Source organism: Ammospiza nelsoni, chromosome 5 (assembly GCF_027579445.1).
Source record: "Ammospiza nelsoni isolate bAmmNel1 chromosome 5, bAmmNel1.pri, whole genome shotgun sequence".
NCBI lineage: Eukaryota > Metazoa > Chordata > Aves > Passeriformes > Passerellidae > Ammospiza > Ammospiza nelsoni.
The window spans coordinates 15,620,972-15,647,795 of record NC_080637.1 but is presented as its reverse complement, the minus strand read 5'-3'; the positions used below and the strand labels follow the sequence as shown (position 1 = coordinate 15,647,795).

The following is a 26,824-nucleotide window of genomic DNA, read 5'->3' as shown; positions in this document are numbered from 1 at the left end:
ACTTCCCCCACTGTACCCAGCACTGTATTAATATTTACCATATTAATTAATAAATTGATTGCTGCTTGAATATTGGCCTAGTCAAGCTTCTTTTTTATAACAGTAACAAGCTGTTATCTTCTCCTTGCTGTTGATTTATTCTACTGGCATTCAATACTAAAATGTTTGTTTCCAAACTTGCTACACCAACCTGAAGTCCAGTAGTTTCTACCTACATATTAGCATTTGTTAGTGAAACACTAGAAAAGTCTACCCAAAGCACGCAATAAAAAGTTGCTATTTTATACAGGTTTAGTAAACAACTCATTTATTTTAAATTAAAACTCTGTTGTACATAGAGGAATCAAATGACAATGTAAGAAGTAAGGAGGCAGGCTTCCAATTCAGAAACTGGAATTACAATTCCAATTTTTTTGCCTTAGAGCAGCATAGTTTAAATACATCCATTGCAGCACATCCATGAATAAAACCATTATCAGACTGATTGTATCCAAGAGTGTTAGAATTCTATTTTGTAAATGCAGTTCATCAATCTACAGCCATCTTCAAAAAATTAAACAAATGAGGAATAACACCAAAACCACTTCAAAGATCACAGTTGCTAAGAATTCTTCATTTCAGTTCAAATTTAGAACTTCAGTAGAGGGGAATCCAGATTTTCTTTGTTTACATCAGGGCTCAGAGTGATAAGAGGAGAACTCAAATCAATTAGCTGAAAGAAAAACAGAAACATTTAGCTATTGTAGTCAACTGCTGTGCACAGCTACTGGCAGCTATAATCTCTATTATTCTCAAGTACTTTTCTTGTTTAGGGTTCCTAGTAATATCTAGAAGACAAATACAAGCACCACACTCAAGCTTTTGTGTTCAGGTTTTTAAAAACACACTCATTTTTAGCCAAGCACAAGATTCTCAAAAGGTGGTTATTGCCCATACTTACCTTAAAAACCTCAAAGCCTTTTCTAAGTTTCACTAACTATGCATATTGTAGTGACAGTGCCATCCAGACAGGACACAGCACTTCTGAACTCCTCTGAACGTGCCCCCCAAAGTCAGAGATCTGCAATATTCCTCTTTTGACAAAATTTGAAGGGCCTGGTATTCAACAGAGCCCATCTACACCTTTTGTCAAAGGCTGCATCCTCATAGTTACCAGCATTCATCTGACAGTGATCTAAAGGCATCTGCCTTCAAGGCACTAATGCATAAAAATGCTTGTAAAATTTAGAGCAGATTCAAACAGCACACATCTTCCAACTCAGGAGAGGAGCTAAACAGGAGAGGCATTCCTTCTTTTTTGATTAAAATGAGCTGCTGCTAAGGACTGAAAATGTGCAAGAAAGGTGAAACAAGAATAAGCATGCCAACTCTGAAGACAACATTCACTTCCTGCTTCAGAACAGTTTTGTTCTATAACTGCTTTAAGTCCTAAGTTCTTTCTCCATCCTTCTCCTTTTCCTATTTGCAGACTGCTCACTGAGCTGTAGTTCAGAATACATTGTTTTTAAATATGACATTCTCTTAAGAGCACCTAATTATGTATATCATATTGAGCTAATATTAAATAATTCCTACAGTATTGTGGAACTGCTCTGCAGACAATTGACATTTTTCTGCTAACATAACTTGCAGCAGATGATGTGAATAAAGCTTACCTTTATCTGCCCAGATAACACAGGCTTTGCAGAAGTAATCTTACTCACTTCAGGAGTATTGGAAAGGTCAATCAAAGGTCTACATTCACATTCAGGAGTGTGTGGGAGAGATTTGTCTGCTCCAATATCCAGCAGTAAAGCCTTTAAAAAAAAAAAATCAGGTTTTCTCCCTGTTCAGCAAGTTTCCTTCATATACATTGAGGCAACCAATTTAGCTTATGCAGCTTTAATAATCACAGATTAGGCTTAATTTACAGCTTGGTATCTTTCATGCAGGATTCATTGCACACAGTGTAAAACCCTCAGCTCCTACTCTCTGGCTAGCATCACAGGGAAAATGCAGTAAGGCAAAGCAAAAGAGAACCCTTGGGGCATAAAACAGTTTTTCACTTGGAAGTATAGTTAAATTTAAAACAGAAGATTAGTAACCCTCTTAATATTTAAATTATTTAACTACAATTACTGTGCAATGTTATTTAGCCATATAAACTATTCTCTACAGCTTCACACTCTAGTTGTCCTTTTGTCCAGTTTAACTACCCCATACATGTACTAAGCAATTCTGAAACACACAGTTATGCCACCAAGTAAGCTAACAGGGAACATACTGGTAAAGCAACATCAAGGAATTAATCCACAGATTATTCTAAACCTCAGTATTTGTAAATCAATATCCACTTTGTCAGGTTACTATTTCAGAACTACAACTTTAGCCTCTTCTTCCTAATGCCTGTGGATTGCCAGCTTTCAACAAGAAGCCACTACATGCTTGAGAGAGGGGAAGTGTTCACTGAAATGATTACTTGGCACTGAAGTTCACTGCTATATGGACTTTGGGGTTTAATCCTCACTCACTGTATGCAGATTTACACTCCTTTTAGGTGACTGAATTAAGCTACAGCAGTGTTTTGGGTTTGGAGGGTTTTTTTTAAATCCCTGAAGGAGCTTCATGGCTGCAACACAAACTGCCCTGCATCACTACTTTTCTAATTGAAGCTACAAGGATTTCACAGTACTCTTCCAAAAATGGAAATTTAATATACAATCTACAAGTATTTGACAGTGCATCTGAGATGGGAACACACTTAATGGAAATACTGAGCATATGATGTTCAGTGCTAAATACAGGCACTGGAGGGTTGCACATGGTTACAGCCAATTGGGCACCACAATGTAAAAAAAAGATACTGAGCTATCAGAGAGCATCCAGAGGAAGGCAGTGAGGATGGTGATGGGCCTGAGGGGGAAGCCTTATGAGGAGCAGCTGAGGGCACTTGGTCTGTTCAGCCTGGAGGAGAGGAGATGAGGGGAGACCTCACTGTGGTCTTGAACAACATCCTCAAGAGGGGAAGCAGAGGGGCAGGTACCAATCTCTTCATACTCGTGATCAGTGACAGGACTTAAGGAAACATCATGAGGCTGAGTCAGGGGAGGTTGAGATTGGACAGCAGGAAAAGGTTTTTCACTCAGAGGGTGGTTGGGCACTCGAACAGGCTCCCCAGGGAAGTGGGCACAGCACCAGCCTGACAATTCAGGAAGTGTTCAGTGTGATTCCTGGAGTGTCCTGTGCAGGGCTGGGAGCTGGACTTGATGATTCTGATGGGTCCCTTCCAACTCAGAATATCTTATTATTTCATTATTCTAACACATTTTAACCTCATGTATACTGAAGTGGTTTCCCTATTTATCCCTTATCTTGAAATAAATCAAGCACTTTACTTAGTAGTTTTGTAGGAAAATATACTCATTTCTTACCTCAGGTTGTTTCTCTTCATCCAGCTCATTTTGTACTTCAGCCAGCTCATTGTGTACTTCTGCCTCTTTTAATGCATTTTCTGCTCCTTCTGTAGCAGTTTTCTCTGGTGAGAAGTCAAGTACAAGAGGTAGCACAGCTGGAGGAGATGTATCATCCTCTGAAGATGTCTGTGTCTTACTCTCTTGTTTCTGTTTAGAACTATGGAAAAGAGTATCACAGATAACCGAGTTTTTAATCAGCATTAACTAAAGACAGAAAAGCCAATTTCTAACCTCACTGCCTCCTTTTTTACCCCAAGCTTTAATGACCAAAAGGCTTCCCATATTTTTATCCAAATAAATGCTAGTTACCCACAAAATACAAAATGCTTTATTCTGCAGAAAAAGTATAGCCTACCCATGCAAAAAAAGAAGGTATTATGAAGAATTTAATCTTACTTGACATTTCCATCCAGCCTAAACTTCACACAATGTATTTTTTTGTTTTTTTTCTAAACTTGGACAGCTAGCAAAGAGGCATTGATTTTGTGTATCACTGAGCAACCCACTTCAGCCCCTGCTGAAAGGAGGTGCTGACACTGGCTGGAGGACCAGAGGCTGTAATCTGATTAGTATAATAAAGTCACTGTAGACAGAATAATTGTTTCCTTGAGAGAAAAGACTATTTGACACATTTGGCCTAAGTAACATGACACAGTTTTCTGAATCATGAATTATTCCTATTTTAATACAGTTCCTCTCCACCAGCCATAAAACAGGCCTGCATACGTATACATGGCCCTTGTCAGAAGATGCTGGGTGGCTAATATGAAGAAGGCAACACTACTTTTACATAAAAAAAAAAAAAAGAAAAAAAGAAAAAAATAAAAGAAAATTAAAATATAAGTAAAACTGCTCAGAAAATAAAGTTCAAGTCAACAAAATCCTTGGCTTTTTGACTGATGCTTTAAAAAGTGTCATTTTACAGACCACTGGCAACAATATAAAACAAAAGTTAAAAGTAATATGCATTTTAATCAGCTGTCTCCCTTCATCAGAAGGCAACAGCAGAAAAACACCAGAGCATCGGACACAAGTCTTAAATCTTTTCCTTGCCTGAGAAATACAAATAATTTCCTATTAAAGCTGTAATTCTTTAGTGTTAGATATTGACTCACCTCAGTATGGCTTATACCATTTTACCAGTCACAAGTTTTACGTTTTTATTAGGCCTAAACAGCTTTTGTATGCTCAAATGGTTTATTCTAACATTTAGCAGAGGCCCTTGAAACCCCAGAGTCATCACTAGAGTTCACTGAGAGGCAGTTTGCCTACAATACTCATTTCACACATGAAAATTTCTGTCTTACCCAGCTGTAAAAGTCTTTTTGGCAGAAAAGCTGAAGCTCTGCTGAAGAGATGCAGTATGTGGAGAAGTTGGCACTCTTGGTACAGTTTTGGGAGTCACTGCTGGGAACCCCGAGATCCGACGGACGGGTGTAGGCAGGCCAGACCGCTTCACGCTGGCTGGAGTCATGGTGGCAGATCTCTCAGGAAAACAAAAACCCTGGAAGGCCTTATCTTCTGAGCCTTTCATAGGAGTGCTGACTGCCATGGCACTGGAAGAGGAACAGGCCTTAGCCAATACCTTCTAGAAAGTGTATGAATAACACTTTTCTACCAAACTACAGCAATCCATTTCCCTTCGCTCAGTAAGGAAACAGTAGTCACCTTAAGGTTGATAATCACAGCACAGTAAGGGCTTTACTCAATCAGAATTCTTTTATTAATTATTTCAGTCTACTTAGCACTGCAAAGAAACCTCTTCTGAATAGAGTGGGAGGGTTATTTGGTTTAGTTTTGGGTTTTGATTTGTTTTAAATCAGTTCCAATAGGTGTGTCTGGATTCCATTCTACTGGAGTTTTGAATTTGAATGGACATGGAGAATCAGTTCCAATCAACATGTCTAACTTGGCAGGCCTCAAAGCACTAGACAATGAGGTTAGAACTTTTAAAAGATTGTTGTGACACCCAACCATGTTGTATGCTAAGAAGGATTCCTCAGTGCACCCAATTTTCAGTGAAGCCCTACCTTCCAGGTGTGCCACAAAATGTTAATCCAAGAGATGGTGCTGCTTTTGGTGCCAACTTGCTTGGTGTTGCATCTAAAGAGAAAATTTTTGTTAGTTGCTATCAGATTCATATTTATTTATTTTATAGCATTTATCTTTCAGTTAAATACTAATTCCTTCCCAATGGTGGACAGAAGTGTAACGAAACAAATAACAAGGCTTCAAGGTAACATCTGCTTTTAACAACCAAAGTAGAAGACAGGTCATACAAAGTACGTGCTTACCTTGAGTCTTCACAGGAGCCTTGGTTTGACTTGTGGAAGCAGACAAAACTCTAGCCTTGGGCTTTGGACACAGGCTTCCTTTTGTTGAAGTCCCATCTTTATTCTGCTGACATAGCTGCTGCAGACTGGAAACAGAGCTTGGTCTCCGAATCCCACTGCCTGCAGCCTCAGATGATGCTGCAGAAGATGAAGATTTAGCCAGGCTTATGGCACCAGGTATTTTGGGAGTACTAGCTGATCTCACTTGCTTCCTGAATTTCTCAGTATTGGCAGCCTGCAGACATGACACTGTGGTAGGTCTGACAAGGGCCAGCCTGCTTGTACCAGATGAAAGCTTAGAGCCATTCACATCAGCTTTTGATGGCATGCTTGATTTTCCTGAAATAGAAAGTTGTACTTTTATAGTTTTTGACTAAGCAGAATAATTATACTAACACAGGAAAGAAAAGCAGCAATTTACAGCATTTAAATTCAGGTTCAACCAGTTCAAGTTTAAGGAGAATATATACAACTACTGAAAATTTATTCCTATTCCTCAAATTCTTCAGGAATTTTATTTTATAGTTTTCTCACCAAATTCCTTAATTACTGCAATCAAATGAAAGAATATTCTTCAAGGAATGCCAGAACAGTTTGCAGATGCAAATCACTTCCAGCATTTACTCCCAGCAGAGCTGGCCCTGTTCCCTTAAGTAGATTTCTGTAAAGTTCTTACTTTCAACCTGTAGGTTACTTTCATTAACAGGATGAATCTTGATTAGACAGTTCTATTGCATAAAATAGTTCATACTAAGCTTTTAATAATATGCTATTATTCTCCCAGAAAGAAGGTGCAAAATAAAAATTTGCTCAAATTTGGTATTTTGATAGATGTACAAGAACTGTAGTCCTGACATCTGTCAGTACTTCTAGAAGACTATTTTCCTGATCCTTTGAGGCTTACTGAAATATCAAATTCATGGTCTCAACACAATACAAGCCTCTTGACTGTGTTATCTCCCCAAAGGTGTTTTTCCCATCTGCTTGAGTAAATAAAGCTCAGCCTTTATTTAGGCTTACAGAAACATGGAATAATGCCTCCCCATTTCCTTCCAAATTTCAGTTGTTTTGGGGTTTTGTCTTTTCTTTTAATTCCAGTCAGACAAGCTTAGAGCATTCAGAAGCTGGCGTTCTTGGCTCTAATAGAGGAGATCATGCATAAAGGGAAGAGAATTCCTGGGGTATTGCTTCCTTTCTAGCTGTGTCAGATGCTCACATGCAGGCATCAGGTTTGTATGAATCTAGTCAATCTACAAATCATGGATGTCTAACATTTATCTCTAGTCCACAGGGATTTACTGGGCTAGCCTAGAAAATTCTCCATACAAAATACTTCTTAGTGCTTGAATGTACTGAATACCATTAAAACATTTCCAAATCCAAAGTCCAGAAAATGCTCAGCTATTTCAAAATTGATTTGTGGCACAAATCTGTAGTAAGAGAAATTACCTTTTTTGCCTATAGGAGAAATTGGTAAACTTGAATTAAGACTTGAGTTCATGCTGGAAACTGATGATGAAGATGATGATGTAGTCTTCCTTGTGAGACCACTGGCAACACGAGGACATTTCAGATATGTCATCTTCCTTAAGCCAGGCTGAATCAAAAGAAAAACATTTAAGACATTATTGTGCCATTGTCTTGGTATTGTTACTTTTTACTTGTGAATTTTAGAGGAGCTCCTTAACACAGATTACATTTTAAGAAGTGAATTTTCTTAGAGACAAACCATTGTATCTGGATTATTATACAGAAACGTCAGATCTAGGAGGCAAACAGTTATTTTTATTCCTGCCACAAAATTGAGTATGAACTCAATTTTGGAATTAGAGAATAAAAAGAGTCAGCCTAGGCAGCAGTATATCAGAGTCCTGTTATTTCTATAGGTGATGGTTCTTAAGAAGCCCCTACCCTATCTTCAGTAAAATCTGTAATACATACCAGAGGCCAAGCTATAAAGTGTAGAGCAATAAAATCCAAAAGATATTCTATCAAAAGACTGGGATTTGTGCTCACAAGGTCACTAACACAACTGTTTCCTTGCTATCCCAGGATACATTTCCATTGACAAGGATTAAATAAAGCCACTTTTACACATTAAGTATAAAATTACACATGAAGTGTAACAGTGTAGTAATTTTACCAGCAACACAGCAGTGTCAGAAACCAGTTAGAAGAGAAGCCAAGAATTACAACATTCACAAAACCAGAACACAAATGAAATTTACTTGCAAATGCTCTACACTGTCATAATAGACAAAGTAATCAGTTATTATACCATAGTACATGCCTCATTTTTGTTCTATATACATTTTCTGACTAAGGATGAGGTAGAGAGCACCAGGAGATTAAAGTTTGCTTTTGAAAATAAAAGATTGTAGACAGATTAAATATTCATAAAACACAGACTTCACTTGAAGAAAACATTGCCCAGAACCTGACTTTACCTTGTCAATTGTCAACAAATTGCTTTTTCCACAAGCAGATGATGGTTTTGCCATTGGCAGTTTGCCAATTGCTTTTGTATTTGTTTCCTTGGCTTTCTGCTCCTCTGTCAGGGGTAAACTGGCATTTTTTGTAGGAGACACACAACTTTTAACAGGGCTTCTGTTAGGAGGAGCAGGAAGAGCATGGACTTGGCCATCTGACACGAGTTTCTGTGATGCCTTCTGAAAACAAGGGGGCAGCTGACATGCTGGGCTATCCTGCACACAGTACGTCTCCCGTTTAACAGGCCTGGGACTCAGTGCTATGTTTTTGTTTCTCAGTATCTTCAGCTTTGACTTTGAGTCCTCCACAAATGTTTCTACAATCTTGTTTTCCTGTTCTTCTGATTGGCTTATTTTGGTCTCCTTGTCCTTGCTTCCAGTCTCTATTTGCAGTGCCAACAAATGAGCTTCTTTGAAAATTTCCACAAATTTCTCTCCTTGAAGTGGGCTCCACATGAGTTTATCATCAAAAGCAGACACACTCTTTTTTGCTTCAATACTGGCAGCAATACATCTTTCTTTGTGTCCCACAGGTCCAACAAAAACTTCATCTTCATTTCCACTACAAAGAAAAATAATTTAGGCCAGCACCGTGCATGTGTCCATTTAGGAGGGTCTACAGTACTTACATAACTTACCTTGTTGAAGAGAGTGAAAGGTCAAAATCAAACTTTTCATCAGTCAGAAGAGGAAGGTCTGAAACTGTAAAAAGGATTTTGTCACAGCATGGATTTGCAATGAAAATGATTGCATATGCTTTGGCAATTTGGTGAGTGATGTCAGCTGGCAAAAAGCTTCAGCTACCAAGTTTAAAATGTTAAACTTAGGAAAACATATTTTAGGTCCAAGAAATTTAAGGTACAATTGTGAATATGATCATAATTGTGAGATGCCCAATGGCAATTTCTAATGGCAATTTCTTAATGGTAATTTCTAAGCAGCTGTAACAGCAACATGGAAAGCAGCTTATCAGCAGCCTCCAATCAAAGTAAGTGAGAACATGTAATTTAGAGCTATGTGACAGTGCAGGTGTCCCATCCATCAGTACTTTCCTCGTTCAGGTTACCACAGAACAGCAGCAAGAGTCATTAAGAAAGGTAATTTTCTTATTAGTTAATATATACACTAAATAAATCAGCAGCTGATGGATAAGGGAGGAGCTCAGATTACATATACAGAAGAGAGGTTGGTGACATCTATCACTAATACAGAAGTTTTAGCACCATGCTCCACAAGCTCCCCAGGAGGCTTCTGGGCAACAGCAGCCCATCCAAAGAGGTGAGTACACAAAGCATGATGTAAGGCAGACAGAGGATGTCTACTGCTCTGAGCTGGCTTAGCCTGTAACAGGGGATATACCACGTAGAGAATAACTCAATATGATCCCCACCTACCATTGCTCATGCAAATATCCAGCTTTTCTTCAGTCAAATGACTCAGGCTATCTATTGACATTTCTTTTTTTTCCTCCATGGTACCTGGAAAATATACAAGTAGACATGCAAGAGGTTTAAAAAAACGCCAAAACCGAACAACAGGCGCTCAGACTTTGATGATACTGCTGAATGAATGAGGAGGTAAACATTCCTTTTGAAAACTCTCATATTTAGGGACTGCCACACAGAATAGTGAGGGTTGGAAGAGTCCAATCCCGTCTCAAGGCAGGGTCACCGGGAGCAGGTTACACAGGAACGCCTCCAAGTGGGTTACCAATATCTCCCTAGAGAAGGCGACTTCGTGACCTCCCCGGGCAGCCTATTCCAGTGCTCTCCCACCCTCGTTCCTATTCACGCTGAAATGAAGCTTCCTGTGGTTTAGTTTAACTTAGCATTGGTACTCGTCCTGGCGCTGGGCACCACCCAAAGGTGGCTTATGGGATGCCACGCAGTTCACCATCCCACCGACGGCCCAACGCCCCACCTCAGCCGAGCTCGCACAGGTCCCCCCCTTCCCCGACCGCGAACGGGAAACAGGGAGAGGCCCCCGGGCACGTCGCTGGGGCTCTGGGGCCGGACCCGAGCCGGGGTTTCCCCCTCCGCCTCCGCCGTCCCCCCCGCGCTCACCGCTCGCCCCTCACCGCCACCGCGCACGGGCCGCGCCGCGCACCGCCCCGACTCGGAAAGCGCGCCCCGCTCACGTGACGCGCCGCGCGCGCTCTCATTGGCCGGTTCGAAGGATACACGAGCACTTCCGGTTCATTCTGGGACTTGTAGTTAGCAGGGGCCCCCAACGGCTGCTCTGCTGTCCCGTGCCCGCCTCTGGCACGGGCCCTGCCGTGGTGCATCACCCCCGCGGGTCGTCCTGGCTCAGCCCGGCTTGCCTGGCCGGCCTCGGTGCTGGCTCAGCCTGAGCAGGGTGTGGGCATTGCCGAAGGTCTCGCCATGGGGCCGTGCTTTTGTGCCTCCGGGCACAGGCGCCGTGCTGGCTGCGGTGCGGCCTCCTCCGGGCCCACGCCTTTGGTTTCCTCGACACCTTTGCTGTGTGTGGTTGTCCCCGTGTCTTTAACGTTAGAAGTGAAGCTAAACGGCTGTTGAGCTTGGACATAAGAGGAATTTAATCACAGCAAGCATGACTAGACATTGGAATGGGCTGCCTGGGCAGGTGGTGGAGCCATCATCCTGCACGTGTCCAAGGAAAGACTGAATGTGGCACTCCGTGCCAGGTCTGTTTGTCCAGGTGGTGCTCAAAGGTTGGACTCAGAGCTCTTTTCCAGCCTAATAGATTCTGTGATATCCACTTCTGTGGAGGGGACTTATAGCTAATCCTAAACTGGCATAAGGAATAATGAGATCCATGGATGTCAGTCCCAGCTACAAACTATTAATTATCAGTCCCATTAAAACAGCCTGTGAAAAATGCCAGTCACTTTTTTTTTTTAATTTTAAAACTTTAATAGTAATAAAATGGTTATAAAAATAGTAATACAATTGGAGTAATAATAATTTGGACAATTTGGATTAGGACAATATGAGACAATAGAAACAAAGAGTTACAGACATCTGGATACCTTTTTCTGGGCAGCACAAGCCCGAAAAAGGACACACGTTAACAGAGGATTAACCCTTAAAAGCAATAACCTGTTGCATATTCATATACTTCATATATGATGCATAAATTCCATTCAAACACAGGATTCTGTGTGGTCTGTGTCAACTTCATCTTCTGAATCCTAACAGTGTCTTCGAGGCAGGAAGAAGTTCATTTCTCCTGATAATGGGGCAATAAATTCTTTTTCTGTGAAAGATTTAGGTGTCCTGTGGCTACTATCTCAGTGCAAGTCCTTTGTTTAAAAAAAGTATCCTACATAGCATAGTTTCTATTTTAACATTTTTTATAATCTAAAACTTTATTTAACACACTACTTAAGAGAATTAATACAGCATTACTTTCTAACACAACACATATAATATTCATTTTATTGTTTGTTAAAAGCCAATCATAAAATACACATCTTTCACAAGCCTGACTGTTAGAATAATTTTAAAAGTAGAACCATGTTCACAAAAAACACTAGGAAAACACCACTCTTCACATTTCTTCTGACATTTAATGGTGTGCAGTGCATAGGGTTTTCTCTTCATGCATGCATGGTATGAGAAATTGAGTTCCAGTGATGTATTCTGTTCTAAGTATTTTTAGATGACTAAATCAACCAGCTGGAATTTATCAGCTGAATAAGAATAGTTAATCATAACCTGCAGATTTTCATATAGATAGGATATTCTCTAATCCTTTCTCCACTTGACCATTTGTCATTTTTTTTACCTTTCATGGAGCCCCACAGGCAGTATGTATGTGACTTGAGTATGCAGCAAGTGCCCTATGTATTGGCAAATATGCACAGTAAATGGCTGGGACAAAAAGGTTTCTGCTGGGTATTAACATGCTCACCTCACACTTCTCCCTCCCTTGGGGACTCCCTCCTGGCTGGCAGTGGTCGTGGGGAACTGTCCAGCTCAGTTGCTTCTAAAATAGGTCAATCCTCATTGTCACAGTTTCTGTCTTACAGCATTTTACATCAGAATTTTCTACTTGTTCTCTTTGATGTTTTCCTCATTGCTCCTTGAATTACTCTTATGGATGTAACAATTTCAATTTATTGGTTTTGTTTATTTCTTTCCATTCAACTTCATGTCATTATAATTCCTACCTAGTCTGTTTGTTTCTCTTTTTTTCTCTGTTTTCAAGACTTCATTTCCTTTCATGAAAGGAAATTCTACATTTCCTCAAAGGAAATCTTGCAATTTCAATGAGAATCAATTTGGAAACGTGTGGTCTATTTCCCTGCACTTCATGTCATCCCATGCCATTTGTTTTCCCTTTGTTGCAATTTTTTTTTCCTCAAAGCATTTAATTTCATCTATTTCTTGTCCTCTCCTTTTGTTTGACTTCATTCCCTGATTCTGGGACTTTTGTAAATTTAATTTTGGTAATTTTGGTCTTTTTCACTGCACCTCATTTCATCCCAATTGATTTGGTTGGAATCACTGCATTCCCAAATTTCCCTTTTTTAAAAATTGCATCATATCATATCATATTATATCATATAAATCTCCTTTCCAGAGTGTTTGTTACACTTTCTTCTCTGTTTTCAAGATTTCATTGTTGAAATTTCTGAACCAAAGTGAAAAAATGATAAGGTAATGGGATGACATGAAGCACAGGGAAATGGATCAAACCTTGCTGAATTGGTACAGTTTGAAATCACAAGATTTCATTTCCTTTCACGAAATGAAGAATTTCCTTTCCTGAAAGGAAATAAAATCTCAAAGTCAGAGAAAAAAGTGAAACAGACTGGGGCAGGGTAATAATGACAAGAAATTCAGCGGTCAAAAATAAAGAATTCCTTCTTCCAAGTCATTGTAATATTTATGTTTTTCTGTATTTAATATATTTCTAATAATGAAGAACGAGTTTTTGTCCTTGGTAGCCTCACTGGTTCCAGTGACAGTTTTAGTCACATGGGTCAACAAACTCAGTTTTCATTTTCTGAAGTGTAAGTGATTCTTCCAGGACATATTTGGAAATTACTAGTTGTTTTAATAAAACTAAGGGAACCAGTTTTATTTTTATAAAAACTTAAATGCTGTAACCAGGACATGTGAAGGAAAGGCAAAAGCTTTTAGAAATGCACCAGCACTACAAGTTCAGATTTGTCTTAATAGCAATTATATGTGACAATAAGCTGAAAGTAACAGTTAAATGAGAAATACAGTTATTTTAAAGATGATGCAAAAAAGTGTTTTGGGAAAGAAGGTTTTTGGTCTGTCTTTAAAAAGTGCAAATTTAAATGTGTTTGTTTATAAGCCCTACAGATCATTACAGGGGCATTGAATTGGTTGTACTAAACCCACCATTAACCCAGCTGGTCAGGCAACATCCAGCTTGGGAGGAACTCTGCACTGGCACAACCTCTTGGTAATTAATGGCTCCAGTGGTCAGGATGTAGCTGTTACTAACCCTGGATGTCAAAATGTGGTTTTTGTGGTGATATTATTGACTGCTGATTGAATGTGATCATATTATAAAAATCAAACTTTTTTTAAAAAGCCATCTGCTTTTTTCAGAAAAAATATTTGATTATTACAGCATATGTAAGTGATGGTGGCTTGAAATTTCACTCAAGGCAATTTAAACCAAATTGCAGTTGTAGAAAGGAACCAAGTTTTACCCCAAAATAGCTTGTGATCTAATAGAAAGTAATTCTGTTACAGCTCATCCTGCATTTTTCATCACCACCACCCTCCATCTGTGCATTACTTGTGTTGTTATAAATTTGGAAACACTTCAGCAGTGAGCTACTGTTTATAACTAGAGATCCCAGCAGCTAAAAGAAGCCAGTCACTGGGATTACTCATAATTTGCCTTGTGAACTGCTCAAGGGAATTTCTTGAAGAACTGTGTCAAAATCAGCTTTAGAAAGCATTCATTTGAGAGCTTTCATTGACACATAGAAGATTACTGTTCTGAGATTACCGTTGGTCAAGTTGGTGGGCTTGGAAAGAAGATTCTTTTTGTTGGTACTGAGAGAAAATTTTCTCATTTTGTGCAAGGAAACAAGGATAAAATAAGCTTTCTTCCTCTCTGCAAGAAGAAATCTGACGCAGTGGGAACTCAATCAGCCAGACACCATGAATGCTTGCAGAAGGTAAGCTGCATATACTGCATTCCCCTCAGGTAGGAACAGCAAAGCAAAGTATTGGCAGAATATTCCTCTTGCGGTCTTCACATGATGCTTCCAAATGATCATGAACTGTTACTTGGTTTGCAGCTACACGAGAGATTGTCCTGATAAAAATGTTAAATGTCTAATTCTGCAATTGTCTTCTGTAAAAGCTCAACAGCAGAACTTCTGTTTTATTGATTAATTCCCTTTTGGAGATTGCATTTCCTAGTCTTAGAGTTTTAACAAATCAGTTATGACAGCTCTCTTCCAAATGTGCCTAAGTATGTAAGTTTGTTTTTACTCATAAGCTCTATCTGTGCTAACATTTGTGGTAATCTCTACTGTCACAGTAAAGCAGGAACATGTATGAACCAAACCTGCAATGCATCTAATCCATCTCAGACCCCTTCCTAACAAATGTGAAAATCACAAGCTAATTAATCTCCTTTTGGCATTCCAGTTCAGATGTAATTGCGCACATTAAACATTTCTTTTCTCTTAAAAAAAAGGGCAAAAGCAGCAGAAACAAGGACTTAGCACTGGGGCTTAGCAGGCAATTTTCAGTGAAGATAATAACTGGAGGTCTGTTGCCATAGGTGAATACTTCTCATTTCAAACCCTTTGGGAAAGGTGACAAAGCAATGTCAATGTTACTGCAGAGAATCCTGCAGATGTGCTTTATGTAGTTACTCCTGACTGGTATCTTTGCCTAATGAAAAGATACAAGTCAGGAGTATCAGGATTCATCCTTGACACAAGTCCCCTCTGAAAAGCAGAGACAGAAAAACATGCCAGAACAGGATGGGAAGATCACATGCTGTGCTTATTCCTGTACATTAAAGCTTTGAAAACTGTAATTTTTTATTTGAACCCTGCCTCTTTCATAATATTGCAAAATGAAAGGGTACTTTTTTTCTCATACAATGATCTGTATCAATAGTGAAGAGTAAGAACATTGTTTTTCCTCTAACAAGCCCATATCCTGTCACTGTGCCTGTCAGTGGGAGAGAAATACCAAATGGCTGGTAAATGTTTTGCATTTCCAATTATAGAAATTATTTTATTACCTCCAGACAATCTGAAGAGCTCTTTCCCAAATCTAGTCAATGATTAATGCACACTCTGGATTTCATTACAAACACTACTGAACTCTTAATAAAGAAGAATCATTTTTAACCTTAATCTTGCTTTTTATTATGTCAGGATACATTCTCTCCGTGCCCACAGACAGAAACCTAATGGAAACAGAAGTGAGAACTGGCACAGCACCTCTGGGTTCCAGCAGCAGCACGGAGATTATCTTGTTACAGTCCACACCCTGTACACAGTGATCATCATGATCCTTCTAGGGGCACTCTGGGGAGCCTGGTCAAGAAAGGATTCATCCTTATAGCAGCAGTATAGGAACTTTCTCTGTCAAATATTTAAAGAAGTATTTGTGTCAATTATCCATCCACTCAAGAAGTACAAAAAATGGTCTCAGCATATTTCAGTTTACTTGAAACTGCTTAAGTGTTTGCTACTTGTGCAAGTGAATCTATGAAGCAATTTAACCAGCCATGTACAGAACATCATTTTGTGAATAACAAGAGACCTCCTTGACCTGTACACATTTATATTATCCTCAGCATGTAAATGAAACTTGAAGCATGATATTCTTGAAAGAGGAGTTCAACTTCTGTTTTATTGGTCAATATTTTGTATGTCCACCCCAGCTTTCCATTTGTGAACTTGCTGAGTCTCTACCTCTGCTAAATTTGCCTGTCCCAATCCATGGTAAAACATACACTGTAAGCAGGGAAATAATCTGCTGTGTCACAACAACATAGGAAAAAATAACCAACAAACCCAGCTATTCTGCTGGCAAAGGAAGATCACCGAAAAAGTCAAATTCTCCATTGCTGAAGAGTTTATATGGGACTTGCATCTATTATCTTTAACTTATGGTAATGACTTTGTATACTCAGGAATAAAATTATGGAATAAGCTGCTTTTGTGAATCCTTTGTCACAGAACCAGCTGGCTCAGTCTTCACCTTGTATATATTTATCTGCAACCACCACTTGCTTTTCCATAATTCATGAACATCTCATGGCAGCACCAGCTCCTACAAACACCAGCCCATCCCTGATGGGGGCATTCCATACTCCCACATTTTCAAGGAAATAATTCCACTCAGACAACCTGCAGGCTTTCTGAACATAGAGCCATTTGGCAGTTTCTATTCAACTCGTTGTTGGCTGTCTACAGCTGATGAGCACACATTAGTGGACTGGCAGCTCTGAGGGACAGGGACTGTTGGAGACAACAGTCCAAGCCTAAACTCAGCTTAAACTCCAAATTTTAACCCCAAAAAACCAAAACTCTGCAAGATATTTAGATATTTAGACATTTAGACAGACTCGGATACACATTTGTAATCAGGTAGCACCTGCAGACAACACAATTCCTAAGGTATTCTGTACCCCATTTTGGTATCCATCCATAATCAGGAGGGGTATATAAACTGAAAGGTCTCTGAGAAGAGCTCCAGGAGTGTTAACAAGGATCAGTGCAGCACCAGAGACACTGGTGTCAGCTCTCAGCAGGCAGTGAGGTGCTGGAGTTGCTGTTCCTCCAACCAGGGTTACCCCACTGCACAGACACCACCTCAGCCTGCTTTAACATGGCAGCAGTGCTTTTGCTCCCTAGAGAACAGCACACAAAGGAATACTTAAGAAACCAGATGATTAGCACATTTAATACATTGTCATAGAACATAGGGACCCAGTCACAAAACATGTAGGATGAACACTACAAGTGAACACAAAAGGATGGGCCCTCCCTTGTCAATAAAGGTTTGAAGTACATGAGATGGGAGAAGGACCTACACACTCTGACAGCAGCACAAAACCCCCCAATGATCAGGGCTGTGGGACAGGCAGTGGCCTCAGCGTGCTGGAAGTCAAACACAAAATCCCAAATGCACCCCACCAAGGGAAAAAAAAACCCTAGAACAATTGACCACACATCATGATGTAGCATTTAATTGTTAAATTTATAAATTCTGCAGGAATAACCCTGCCTCTGAAGAACTGGAGGTCCAAATAAGGTACTGAAAATACTTCAGTCTCCTCTTTCACCTTGTAATAGAGGAGATGAGGTATGAAAGTTCAGAAGAGACTGCTGTAGAACATTAAATGTTTTGAAAAACATTTTTCTTAAAATTTTGCTTTCCTGGAAAACAGCCTTAGTTGATTCAACGGTAACACTAGAGATCTAAATTAAATGATTTTTAATGTGTTCAGAAAGACAACTCTATCTTTGCAGGGTGAACAAAATCTACTTTTATTAGTTTTTGTAAATAACTCATTTAAGTTGGATAATGCAACCACATCTTGTGAAAACCTGTGGTCTTGCAGGGCATAGTCTTCAAAGCAAGCAGCCTCAAATCATCTGCCTGACTGAATGACACAGGAGACTTCAACTCCCAAAATAATTTCCAGTAAATCCACCCATGAAAACACCTCATTTGGGTCTCAAAGTAAATCACAATTTAACTTATGTCAACAGTAATGAGCTATTTAATTCTCTACACCAATGAAATAAATGGAGAAGTAGAAACTGGGAACTCAAGTTTGGAATTTGTGTGTCAAAACTTTATGTAGTCATCATTTTATTACTATTTCTCCTGTACTAAACAGACTGGACAGATGTTTTACACGTGCTCAAAAAAGGCAGTGGTTTAAGTAAGCCTGTCTGCTGTTATTTTAAACTAACAAAAACATTGCAGTTCAGCCAGTGAGCCTTATGATATATTCCATGTACCAACTGGACTGTCAGAAAAGGAAAACAAGTCTCTTTATTTTCCATGGTCATTCTCACATGCTGATGTGACAGACTTTTGAAGACTCGAGTCCTTCCAAGCTCCATTTTTTACTACTGCATCACATTTCCCTTTAGAGAGAATGATGCATTCTGTAAAGCCATCTTTACAGCAAGATGTCAGCACAGCCATTTGCCCTTAATCCTTTGATAAACCTTGTCATTCCCTTAGTACTTCGTAACTAAATTTGCCATTGGTTTGGTTGGTAAGAAAAGGATGGTATTTGTACTACTGTGTTTTAACTAAGGGAAAACTTAAATGAAATCAAAATGCAAAACTGAAGCTGTACATTTCTGTATTAAACACAGAAACACAGACAAAACCATGCCTATATGTCAGTTCACTGGTCTGTTTAACTGTACTGTTATCAACTCTAAGACCTACCTCTCCTTCAAAATCTTTGTGTAAGAATGTGAGGCATTCTCTTCCAAAGATCTTTTAATTACACAAATCATAATACCTCAGAAAACATCAGGAAAAAAAATGCAGACAGCTGTAATTTTATGCACATCTTAGAAAAACAATACACCATAAAAATAACAATGAGTATGGATTTCTACCTAATTAGGACAGTACTTAAACAGGATGCTTGCATGTAATAAAATGATACACATTCACAGCTGTTGCACCTGGTGACTACTGGAAATCAACAGTCCTCCTAGTTCCCTTTGATGGCCTTCCCTAGCAGTGGTTCAGAACACCAAGTTTTATGTCCTTTAGGAATACTATGTAAGCTCTATTGACAATTTAAGTGGATACAACCTATGGTGCAAATTTGTCATGAATTCTGCACCTGTAACCAGGCTCCAAGTTCAGCATCACCATGCATAAACCAGTGTTATGAAGTAAAAGCACCACTCCTTATCCTTTAAAGCCAGCAGTGGATGACATCAGTGTCAGGTGCTAACACCACCACAGCATTACCCACTGACCTCATTCTTCATTGTACACATCCCTGACACCCCTGCTCCACACTGCCACTGGCTGGCACGGCACCCCTCTGCCCCTTCCTGTCCTCAAGGGGTGGGCAGCACTCTGTCCCAGGAGCACAAAGAGGGAGATGTTGCTGATTGTTTATGGAAAATTTCCTCTTTCTAGGCCATCAGAAACACTTGGGCTGTAAAGATGACTTTTCTGGCAGTAGCATTGTTAAAAGGATATCATCCATCGGGTTGCCAAACCAAAACAAATCAGAGCACAGTTAGTAAAAATGATTTACAATGTTTGAACTCTCTCTGGGACTACCAAAACATTTGACAAAAGATGAAAGTAAGTATAAATTTCCAAGCCTTTTGTTTAAGTTCAGCTTAAAGTACTGCCAACTCTCCCTTGTCGAGAAAAAGGACGTAAGTGTCAATGGCAAGTTCTGCTTGGCATGCTGTCTGTGCTTAGAACACAGCTCAGGTCACCCTTGTGTCCAAGCTTGGTTAAAGCTCAGATGTCATCACACTACTCAGTACTACTTCACTTCCTCTGAAATTTATTTCCACCTTTTCACAAAACATCTTTTGTTGACATTCTGCAAACAACACTATCCAATAAGGTGCCGATTTTTTCTTCCTGTGGAGTGACTTTGTACATCTGCAAAAAAAAAAACCAAGAAAAATAAGAAAGATGTATAAGAAAGAAAAAAACTGATGACGTACCTTCTAAAACTATGTACACAATCAAAGATAATTCCCCTCTTCCTCACTTTTATATTGGAAATTCCTATCTTCTTGTGACTGCAAGACAAAATTTGGACTGAAGCAAATTCTGAAACTACAAGAATAAGGAAAGCTATGAAACTGAATAAGAGCAGCACTTTAAGCTCCATATGTTAAATGCTATAATTTGTCCAATTTTATTCATGTGTCTCTTATCAATACTTTGACAGACATGATAAAGATGATTGAAGTTACTTGAATTTTATCACATAGAAGGCATATGCTTCAAAATACTTATTTAGCATATGGTAATCTGTTAAGAGCATAAATGCCCCAAGACAGCTCCTAAGAGCTAATTAACCTGCTCCTATTCTAACCATCCCTTCTGAGACTCTCTATGTACTTAAGCTTATGAAAATGCTCAGGACTGAAATTTTTAATTAAATTAATATTTGCCTGAAAAACAGGAATCAAAAGTTCCTGGATGGTAGGCAGCAATCAGGAATTTATTTTTATGCTCTAATTCCCTGACAACATTAATAATTTGAAGACTTAAACTTTGTGATGTTAGGGTGTGACAACTAAAATTTGTTTCAACTAAAAAATTCAAAGAAATAATCAAGGTCCGCTTAAAACAAGTTTTCAGTTGTGCTAAAGAAATACAGATCCTAAGATAATTTTGTCTGTTGGTATTTAATCAGACAACTAAATAAACTGCCCCTTTTCTCCATGTCAGTCCTCTCTTTTGGCTACACACCTTTTTTACTTTGGCAGTGTCTGTTAGCTGGGGGAGTTCATCTAGGGAAACCTGCTGGCCTTCCACCTGAGATGTTATATCTGCCAGATTTATGTTCTTGTCTCCATCCACGACCAGCACAATGAGCACTGCTGTGTCGCTGTCTGAAATGCCAAACTTTTTAAATGCATCTGAAATCTGAAAAAAGAGAAAAAAATATCACGAGTCACTTTCTCACTACATATCAGGAACCTTTTCAGTTACTGTGTCAGATACACCAAGAGTATAAACTGACAGACATTTTACATTAGTGGAATTCTGACAGGCTACAAACCATAACAGCACATTAGTGTCATTAAAAATAACAATTAAAAACTTCCATTAGTAGCTGTATAGACTATTAAAGGAATACATGTAGTTAGTTTGGCTGTGTGGATCTCAGCAAGCTTTTCTGGCAAAAAAGAAATTTGTTCAATAAAACTTACATTGTTGCTCGGTGAAAGGCTGAAAATAATTTCTGCATAGAGTGTTCTAGTCTTCATTTTACCTATCTTCTGTAGATGCACTGCTTTGTTGGCTGCCACAAGAATCTGAAAAGGATCTACAATCTGTAAAACGCAACAGAAAGAGTTATACAAAATTAACTTACTGTTTTGAAATCTGAAAAAAATCCTGACCACTTCATTTTGAGAGCCTAATTCTAACAAAAAGTAAACCTAGATTGTGAAACTATTTATGGGTTAAATGAGAACAAAGGCATCAAATAGTAAACTTTAGATAGCATGAATTAATTAGCATTAGAGTTTACACATGAGGCAGATTTAAACGCCATCAAGCAGGATGTGAAATTAATCAAAACAATGGTTTTGGCCAATCTTGCCAAGGCTCTGTTTAACAGAGCCGACCCTTTCAGATGTAGAACGCAATAATGAAACCAAAGGCGGGCACTTGCAGGGCCGGGGACGCGCAGAGCATCGTGTGACAGCGACGGAGAGTACGGCCAGCTTCGTGAGCTCCCGCGGGCATCCCGCTCCGGCAGGGCGGCACTCGCACTCACTCACCATCGCAGGGTTTATCAGTGCTCCCTCAATAGAGCCCTCCATAGCTTTTTTCCGCAGAGCAGCGGCATTTTTCACGTGCTGGAAGAGGAGCAGCGTGACGCTGCGCTCCGGGAACAGCTCCAGCCGGTGCGTTCGCTCCATCCCCAGGGTATCGCCGCTCGGCCCGTGGAAAACACAGCGCTAACTACACGCAGCCACAAAGACCAAGGGCTCAGCGCTTCCCACAGGAATCCCCCGATTCCCGGCCCCGCTTTCCCGGTGCCGCCCCTCGCCCCTCCCCGGAAGGGCGGCCCCATCGCTGCCGGCGCGGAGCCGGCATGGAGCGCTACGAGGCCTACGGCTTCTCGGGGGCCATGAGCGGCGCCTTCCTGCTGTCCTGCCTGCTCTTCGCGGCCGTCAGCCGCCGCCAGCGCGGGCCCTACATGGACGAGGTGTTCCACGTCCCGCAGGCGCAGGCCTATTGCCACGGCCGCTTCCTGCAGGTCGGGAGGGGCTCACCCTTGCGGCAGCGGCACAGCAGCGCTCGGGGTCGGGGCTGGCCGGACGCGGGTTGTGTAGCGGGTGGAGCCGCAGCAGCAGCCGGGCAGGGCAGAGCTCAGAGCCCTCAGGGCAGCAGTGCCGGGATGTGTCAGAGCCTGCGGCCCAGCCAGGGGTCGTGTTGGGGCGGTGTGGCCGTGTCGCGGCTCGGGCCCTGTGGAGGCAGCGGGTCCCTGACGCTGTGTTCCCTTGCAGTGGGACCCCATGATCACCACGCTGCCCGGCCTGTACCTGCTCTCGGTGGGAGTGGTGAAGCCCGCGGCGTGGCTCCTCGGCTGGACGGGAAGCGTGGTGTGCTCTGTGGGAATGCTCAGGTTTATCAATCTCCTCTTCAGTGCTGGGAACTTCTACTTAGTGTACTTGCTTCTGTTCAAGATCCATCAGAAGAATAAGGTACGGTCAAAGTAAAACAATGTTATGTACTTGTGCAAGCAGCTTTGATGTCTTAGTGTGTGTTCCCTTCACTGCCTCAGTTTTATGTACCACCATTTACGAGTACCACCAGCAGTTTGGCCAAGAAGGCACACTCCTATTCTCTAATATTTTTTTGTCTTTTTCTGGCACAAGGTGCAGTCCTCTAAAAATTCATTCTTGCACATAAGTAGAAGGAGCCCTGTTGAAATAAAAGTTAGTAGATATACAGACAACTTATCCAAAGGTCTGGATGCTCATGTCATTGGAATTGCTTAAGAGTCCTCACACAACTTGAACAGCGGCTCCTCAGCTGCTCTGTGAGCAGCCTGTGCCATTTAAGGGGATTTCTTATTTTTCACTGCAGGCATTTGGATTTGGCCTTGTTGAATTTCATCATGTTTTCATTACCCCATTCCTCCAGGGTCACTCTGGATGATACCTGTGCTTTTGAGCAAATTGCCTGGTGCTGCTCATACAGTGTCAACTACAGACTCGGTGACAGTGTACTCTTGTCTATCTTGTCTTTGATAAAGCCATTAAATGGAACAGGTGCCAGTATTGATCCCTGTGGTCCTTGGGTTGTTACTGTCCTTTGGGTAGAGTGTAACCAGTTCACAACCCTGCCAGTTCTTACCTGTCCACACATCCAGACCATAACAGTTCAGCTTGCATACAAGAATGCTGTATATTTAAAAATCTAAAGCATCCACCACTGCAATAAATAAATTGTTTTAGTGGTTAATGGCCTATTTAAAATCTTGCACATTAGTAAAGTTACTTTTTTGACTTTTAACCTTAAAACATTTTTTTCCTGTTCCCTGATAACTGAAGGATTCCTTTACTACAAAGAAAATTGGTGTGTTTTCTTAGAGGAAATCTCATCATTTTTAAGCTAATGATAACACTGTACAGAATTAGATCAGATTAAATAAATGGTTTCTACTTTTAATTTTATACTTCAAAGTGGAAACATAAATGTAAGAACAAGTTTCATGATGATAGTCTGAGCATTTAGTTATCCTTAGATATTTCTTTGTCTTCAATGTTTTCTGTATTCCCCTTCCTTGTGATGAGTGGCCGTTTCAACCCACACTACATCATTCAGAAACATCATGCAGCATTTTTTAATGTTGTGATTTGTGGTGTTGTAGTGAGTGGAATAATTGGGAAGAGTTTTTAACTGCATGGTCTCCTACCTTTTTTAAAATTTCTTTTCTGACTCATTAATTATAATGAGGATAAATAATAAAAGCTACATCAAAGATCAGAAACGTGGAGTTGGCCTCTCTGTGACTGGGTTCAAAAGAGGTGATAGCAGAGGCACAGAATGGTGCTGTCACACAGACAAGCAGAATCTCATGGCGAGATTGCAGGGGAACCAACCATTGATTTTGTCTTCTGCCCATTGATGCAGCCCCTTCATCCAAAGTATGGGAGTGGTTATGCCCCCACCATGATTTTAATACCACAAATATGTGCACACCTGACATAGGAAAGAAGTTGGTGTATTTTCATTGCCATCTTTTTAAATCACCTGCAGTAATGTTCTGTGCTTTTCACTTGGATTTTAACATTGTGTAACTGTATAAGCATAGCAGGAACTTAAGACAAATACAGGATTTGTGCAATAATGGAAACAAAGAACATAGGAGATGTTATATTGTGTTAATGGAATTCTCAAGAGTTATACTAGTTTTCTTTTAATGTACTATTTTATTTTATTGGGCACTGTCTAACCACATTTTTCTGCTTCTTCTTTAGGCTGTGTCTGGATTCCAGAGGATCTTGTCTGCATTAATTCTTGCAGCATTTCCCACCCTTTATTTTTTTACATTCCTTTATTATACAGATCCAGGATCAGTATTTTTTACTCTTTTTTCCTATTTAATGTGCCTTTATGGTAACCATAAAACTTCTGCTCTCCTTGGATTTTGTGGCTTCATGTTTCGTCAGACAAACATTGTGTGGACAGTTTTTTGTGCTGGAAATGTTGTTGCAGAGAAGCTAAATGAAGCCTGGAAGATTGAGTTGCAGAAAAAGAAAGATGAAAAGATTTCTTCCAGGAAAGGATCATTTTCAGATTTGACCAGAATACTGCAGTTTCTTGTTAAATATCTCTTGTCACCCAAAAATTTAGTTACACTTACTGCTTTAACTTGGCCATACATCATTTTAGTATGTCTCTTCTTTGTTTTTGTCTTCATCAATGGTGGAATAGTTGTTGGTGACAGAAGTAGTCATGAAGCCTGTTTGCACTTTCCTCAGCTGTTCTATTTTCTGTCCTTTACTGTTTTTTTTTCATTTCCTCATTTACTGACCCCTACTAAAATCAGGAAATTCATGTTGTCATTGAAGAAGCACCCTGTGCAGTATAGCTTAGTCACTGTCATCTCTTTATTCCTGATCTGGAAATTTACCTATGTCCATAAGTATTTACTAGCAGATAACAGACATTATACATTTTATGTCTGGAGAAAAGTGTTCCAAAGACACGAGCTTGTAAAATACCTGTTAGTTCCTTTCTATCTATTTGCTGGCTGGAGTTTTGCTGATACACTAAAATCAAAATCAATATTCTGGATCTTAATGTATTTTGTATGTTTATTAGCAGTCACAGTTCCTCAAAAATTGCTAGAATTTCGTTACTTTATTTTGCCATTCTTAATATATAGACTCAATATTCCATTTTTGCCTCTATATAGACAACTTCTGGAATTGGCATTTTATGTTTTAGTAAATGCTGTAACTTTTTATCTTTTTCTAAATAGAACATTCCAATGGGAAAATAGCGATGAAGTACAGAGGTTTATGTGGTGACTTTTTTGATACTTTTATACCTGTAGGAAAACACAGTTCTGTTTCAGGACTGGACTCTGGAATGAGACAGTATGTTTTGCATCATGTAAGGACTGTTTTCCCTAGCTGGAATTGGGAAGTAAGCTCTGTGCTTATATTGTTGCAACCAAATGCATGATCTGTCATAATGTGAAGATACTCCACATATTGAATTTATGAAAATGTAAAAATTCAATATGAGGGGAAATGGGAGAACACCTTTCTGTAATTATTGTAAAATAAGGGAGATGTTTACTGTCATTTTTCATTATAATAAAATATTATATAACATGCCCTTGAAGGTAAAATAGTTTATAAGTATGTTTCAGAGGTTTCTTTTTTACAAAAGAAGGATTTCAGTCTGTTAAACCTTTTTATTTATCTGTGTGCATATTTATTCCTCAGATCAGGCCATTTCCTTCTAGGTTTACTAGTGGTCAAAGTATAAACCACTATTAAAGTACAATGTTTTCAAAGCCTCCTACGTCTCTCTGAATTTTCATTACTTTTTTTCTGTTAGTAAATGCTTACATTAGTTTTGTAAGAGAATGGGCTCTTAAACCACTAGAGAATGTTGAACATTTTATTTCAAGCTGATATTTAGAAAACACAGTGGATGCTGTGTGTGTGCACCTTCTTTGGAGGAATAAGTGTTGCTGTACAATAAAGCATAAATGGCAGTTGGTGATGTGACCTGCTAGAAAGGGAGCAGTTTACAGATGTCACACTGCAATGTGCAGTGAATTGCAGCCCTCTTTAATAATTGAGCTTTTATGTCCTGTGGCTCTGTGCTCACAGGTTTGTGCTGAAATCGACTCTGAGTGCACTTCTGAGTTGCACTGAGTGTTTCAAAGATCTTTGGTGTGTAATCTTCAAGAAGTGCTAATGGCATTATTGAACTATTCTTTTAAGTATTTTCCACGTTTAATGGAACTTGAGTGTATATATTCAGTTTGATAAAGTGATGTATATTTACATATATTGATGTATATATATTTAAAAGCATTCAGTGTGTACTGTCATCAGAGTAAATGAAGGCTTTAATTGTTGCTCTAAGTAAATCACTTATATTAAGTCTCAAAAATATTTGATTGCTACAATATGTAGCAGGGGAAAGTAGTCTCCAAAACTTCAGGCACTTTGTAGCTTCTTTAAATTCATTATTGTTCTGTAATGATAATACTTCAGCCAAATCTGTGCAAACATCATGTCATTGCCACTCAAGTCACTTGGAATTGGAATAGTTTCTCAAGAGATCAGTTCTGGGAGTTACAAGCTGTTACTGGTTTC

At 39.6% G+C, this 26,824-nt stretch overlaps 3 protein-coding genes and 1 long non-coding RNA gene across 7 annotated transcripts; 2 read left to right on the top strand and 2 right to left on the bottom strand.

Annotated features, from left to right (window-relative positions):
* Positions 1 to 290: 290 nt before the first annotated feature.
* On the bottom strand, positions 291 to 10,380 carry GTSE1 (G2 and S-phase expressed 1). 4 transcript variants are annotated; one of them, XM_059472314.1, is made up of 11 exons: positions 10,352 to 10,380; positions 9,669 to 9,752; positions 8,913 to 8,976; positions 8,233 to 8,836; positions 7,235 to 7,382; positions 5,747 to 6,124; positions 5,483 to 5,555; positions 4,760 to 5,008; positions 3,411 to 3,609; positions 1,656 to 1,796; positions 291 to 712 (listed from the first exon to the last, which is right to left on the bottom strand). In XM_059472314.1, the coding sequence occupies exons 2-11, from the start codon at positions 9,745 to 9,747 to the stop codon at positions 629 to 631; spliced, it is 2,019 nt and encodes a 672-aa protein (XP_059328297.1). In that variant the 5' UTR covers positions 9,748 to 9,752; positions 10,352 to 10,380; the 3' UTR covers positions 291 to 628. The 4 variants fall into 4 exon arrangements, with proteins under 4 accessions (XP_059328297.1, XP_059328296.1, XP_059328300.1 ...); XM_059472313.1 differs by having other exon boundaries at positions 10,338 to 10,378; XM_059472317.1 differs by lacking the exon at positions 10,352 to 10,380 and adding an exon at positions 10,290 to 10,305.
* A 3,773-nt stretch (positions 10,381 to 14,153) lies between these two features.
* On the top strand, positions 14,154 to 16,431 carry LOC132073355 (uncharacterized). Its single transcript, XR_009418497.1, has 2 exons — positions 14,154 to 14,422; positions 15,644 to 16,431. It is a non-coding gene; the product is annotated as an uncharacterized LOC132073355 (long non-coding RNA).
* Positions 16,432 to 17,742: 1,311 nt separating this feature from the next.
* On the bottom strand, positions 17,743 to 21,994 carry TPRKB (TP53RK binding protein). Its single transcript, XM_059472367.1, has 4 exons — positions 21,749 to 21,994; positions 21,173 to 21,295; positions 20,709 to 20,885; positions 17,743 to 19,886 (listed from the first exon to the last, which is right to left on the bottom strand). The coding sequence occupies exons 1-4, from the start codon at positions 21,887 to 21,889 to the stop codon at positions 19,800 to 19,802; spliced, it is 528 nt and encodes a 175-aa protein (XP_059328350.1). The 5' UTR covers positions 21,890 to 21,994; the 3' UTR covers positions 17,743 to 19,799.
* Positions 21,979 to 26,013, top strand: ALG10 (ALG10 alpha-1,2-glucosyltransferase). The gene is made up of 3 exons (XM_059472366.1): positions 21,979 to 22,230; positions 22,481 to 22,678; positions 24,461 to 26,013. The coding sequence occupies exons 1-3, from the start codon at positions 22,066 to 22,068 to the stop codon at positions 25,514 to 25,516; spliced, it is 1,419 nt and encodes a 472-aa protein (XP_059328349.1). The 5' UTR covers positions 21,979 to 22,065; the 3' UTR covers positions 25,517 to 26,013.
* Positions 26,014 to 26,824: the final 811 nt, after the last annotated feature.

What these genes read in the sequence shown, in the direction of transcription:
- GTSE1 (XM_059472314.1), bottom strand. Translation starts at nt 9,747, where the DNA reads ATGGAGGAAAAAAAAGAAATGTCAATAGATAGCCTGAGTCATTTGACT. An exon ending in TTCTCCTATAGGCAAAAAAG is followed by an intron (nt 6,125 to 7,234) that starts GTAATTTCTCTT and finishes TTTCTATTTCAG; the next exon opens with GAAAATCAAGCATGCCATCA. An exon ending in ATGAAGAGAAACAACCTGAG is followed by an intron (nt 1,797 to 3,410) that starts GTAAGAAATGAG and finishes TTTTTTTTAAAG; the next exon opens with GCTTTACTGCTGGATATTGG.
- TPRKB (XM_059472367.1), bottom strand. Translation starts at nt 21,889, where the DNA reads ATGGAGCGAACGCACCGGCTGGAGCTGTTCCCGGAGCGCAGCGTCACG. An exon ending in CACTGATAAACCCTGCGATG is followed by an intron (nt 21,296 to 21,748) that starts GTGAGTGAGTGC and finishes TGCGTTTTACAG; the next exon opens with ATTGTAGATCCTTTTCAGAT. An exon ending in GCCTTTCACCGAGCAACAAT is followed by an intron (nt 20,886 to 21,172) that starts GTAAGTTTTATT and finishes CTCTTTTTTCAG; the next exon opens with ATTTCAGATGCATTTAAAAA.
- ALG10 (XM_059472366.1), top strand. Translation starts at nt 22,066, where the DNA reads ATGGAGCGCTACGAGGCCTACGGCTTCTCGGGGGCCATGAGCGGCGCC. An exon ending in GCCACGGCCGCTTCCTGCAG is followed by an intron (nt 22,231 to 22,480) that starts GTCGGGAGGGGC and finishes GTTCCCTTGCAG; the next exon opens with TGGGACCCCATGATCACCAC. An exon ending in AGATCCATCAGAAGAATAAG is followed by an intron (nt 22,679 to 24,460) that starts GTACGGTCAAAG and finishes CTTCTTCTTTAG; the next exon opens with GCTGTGTCTGGATTCCAGAG.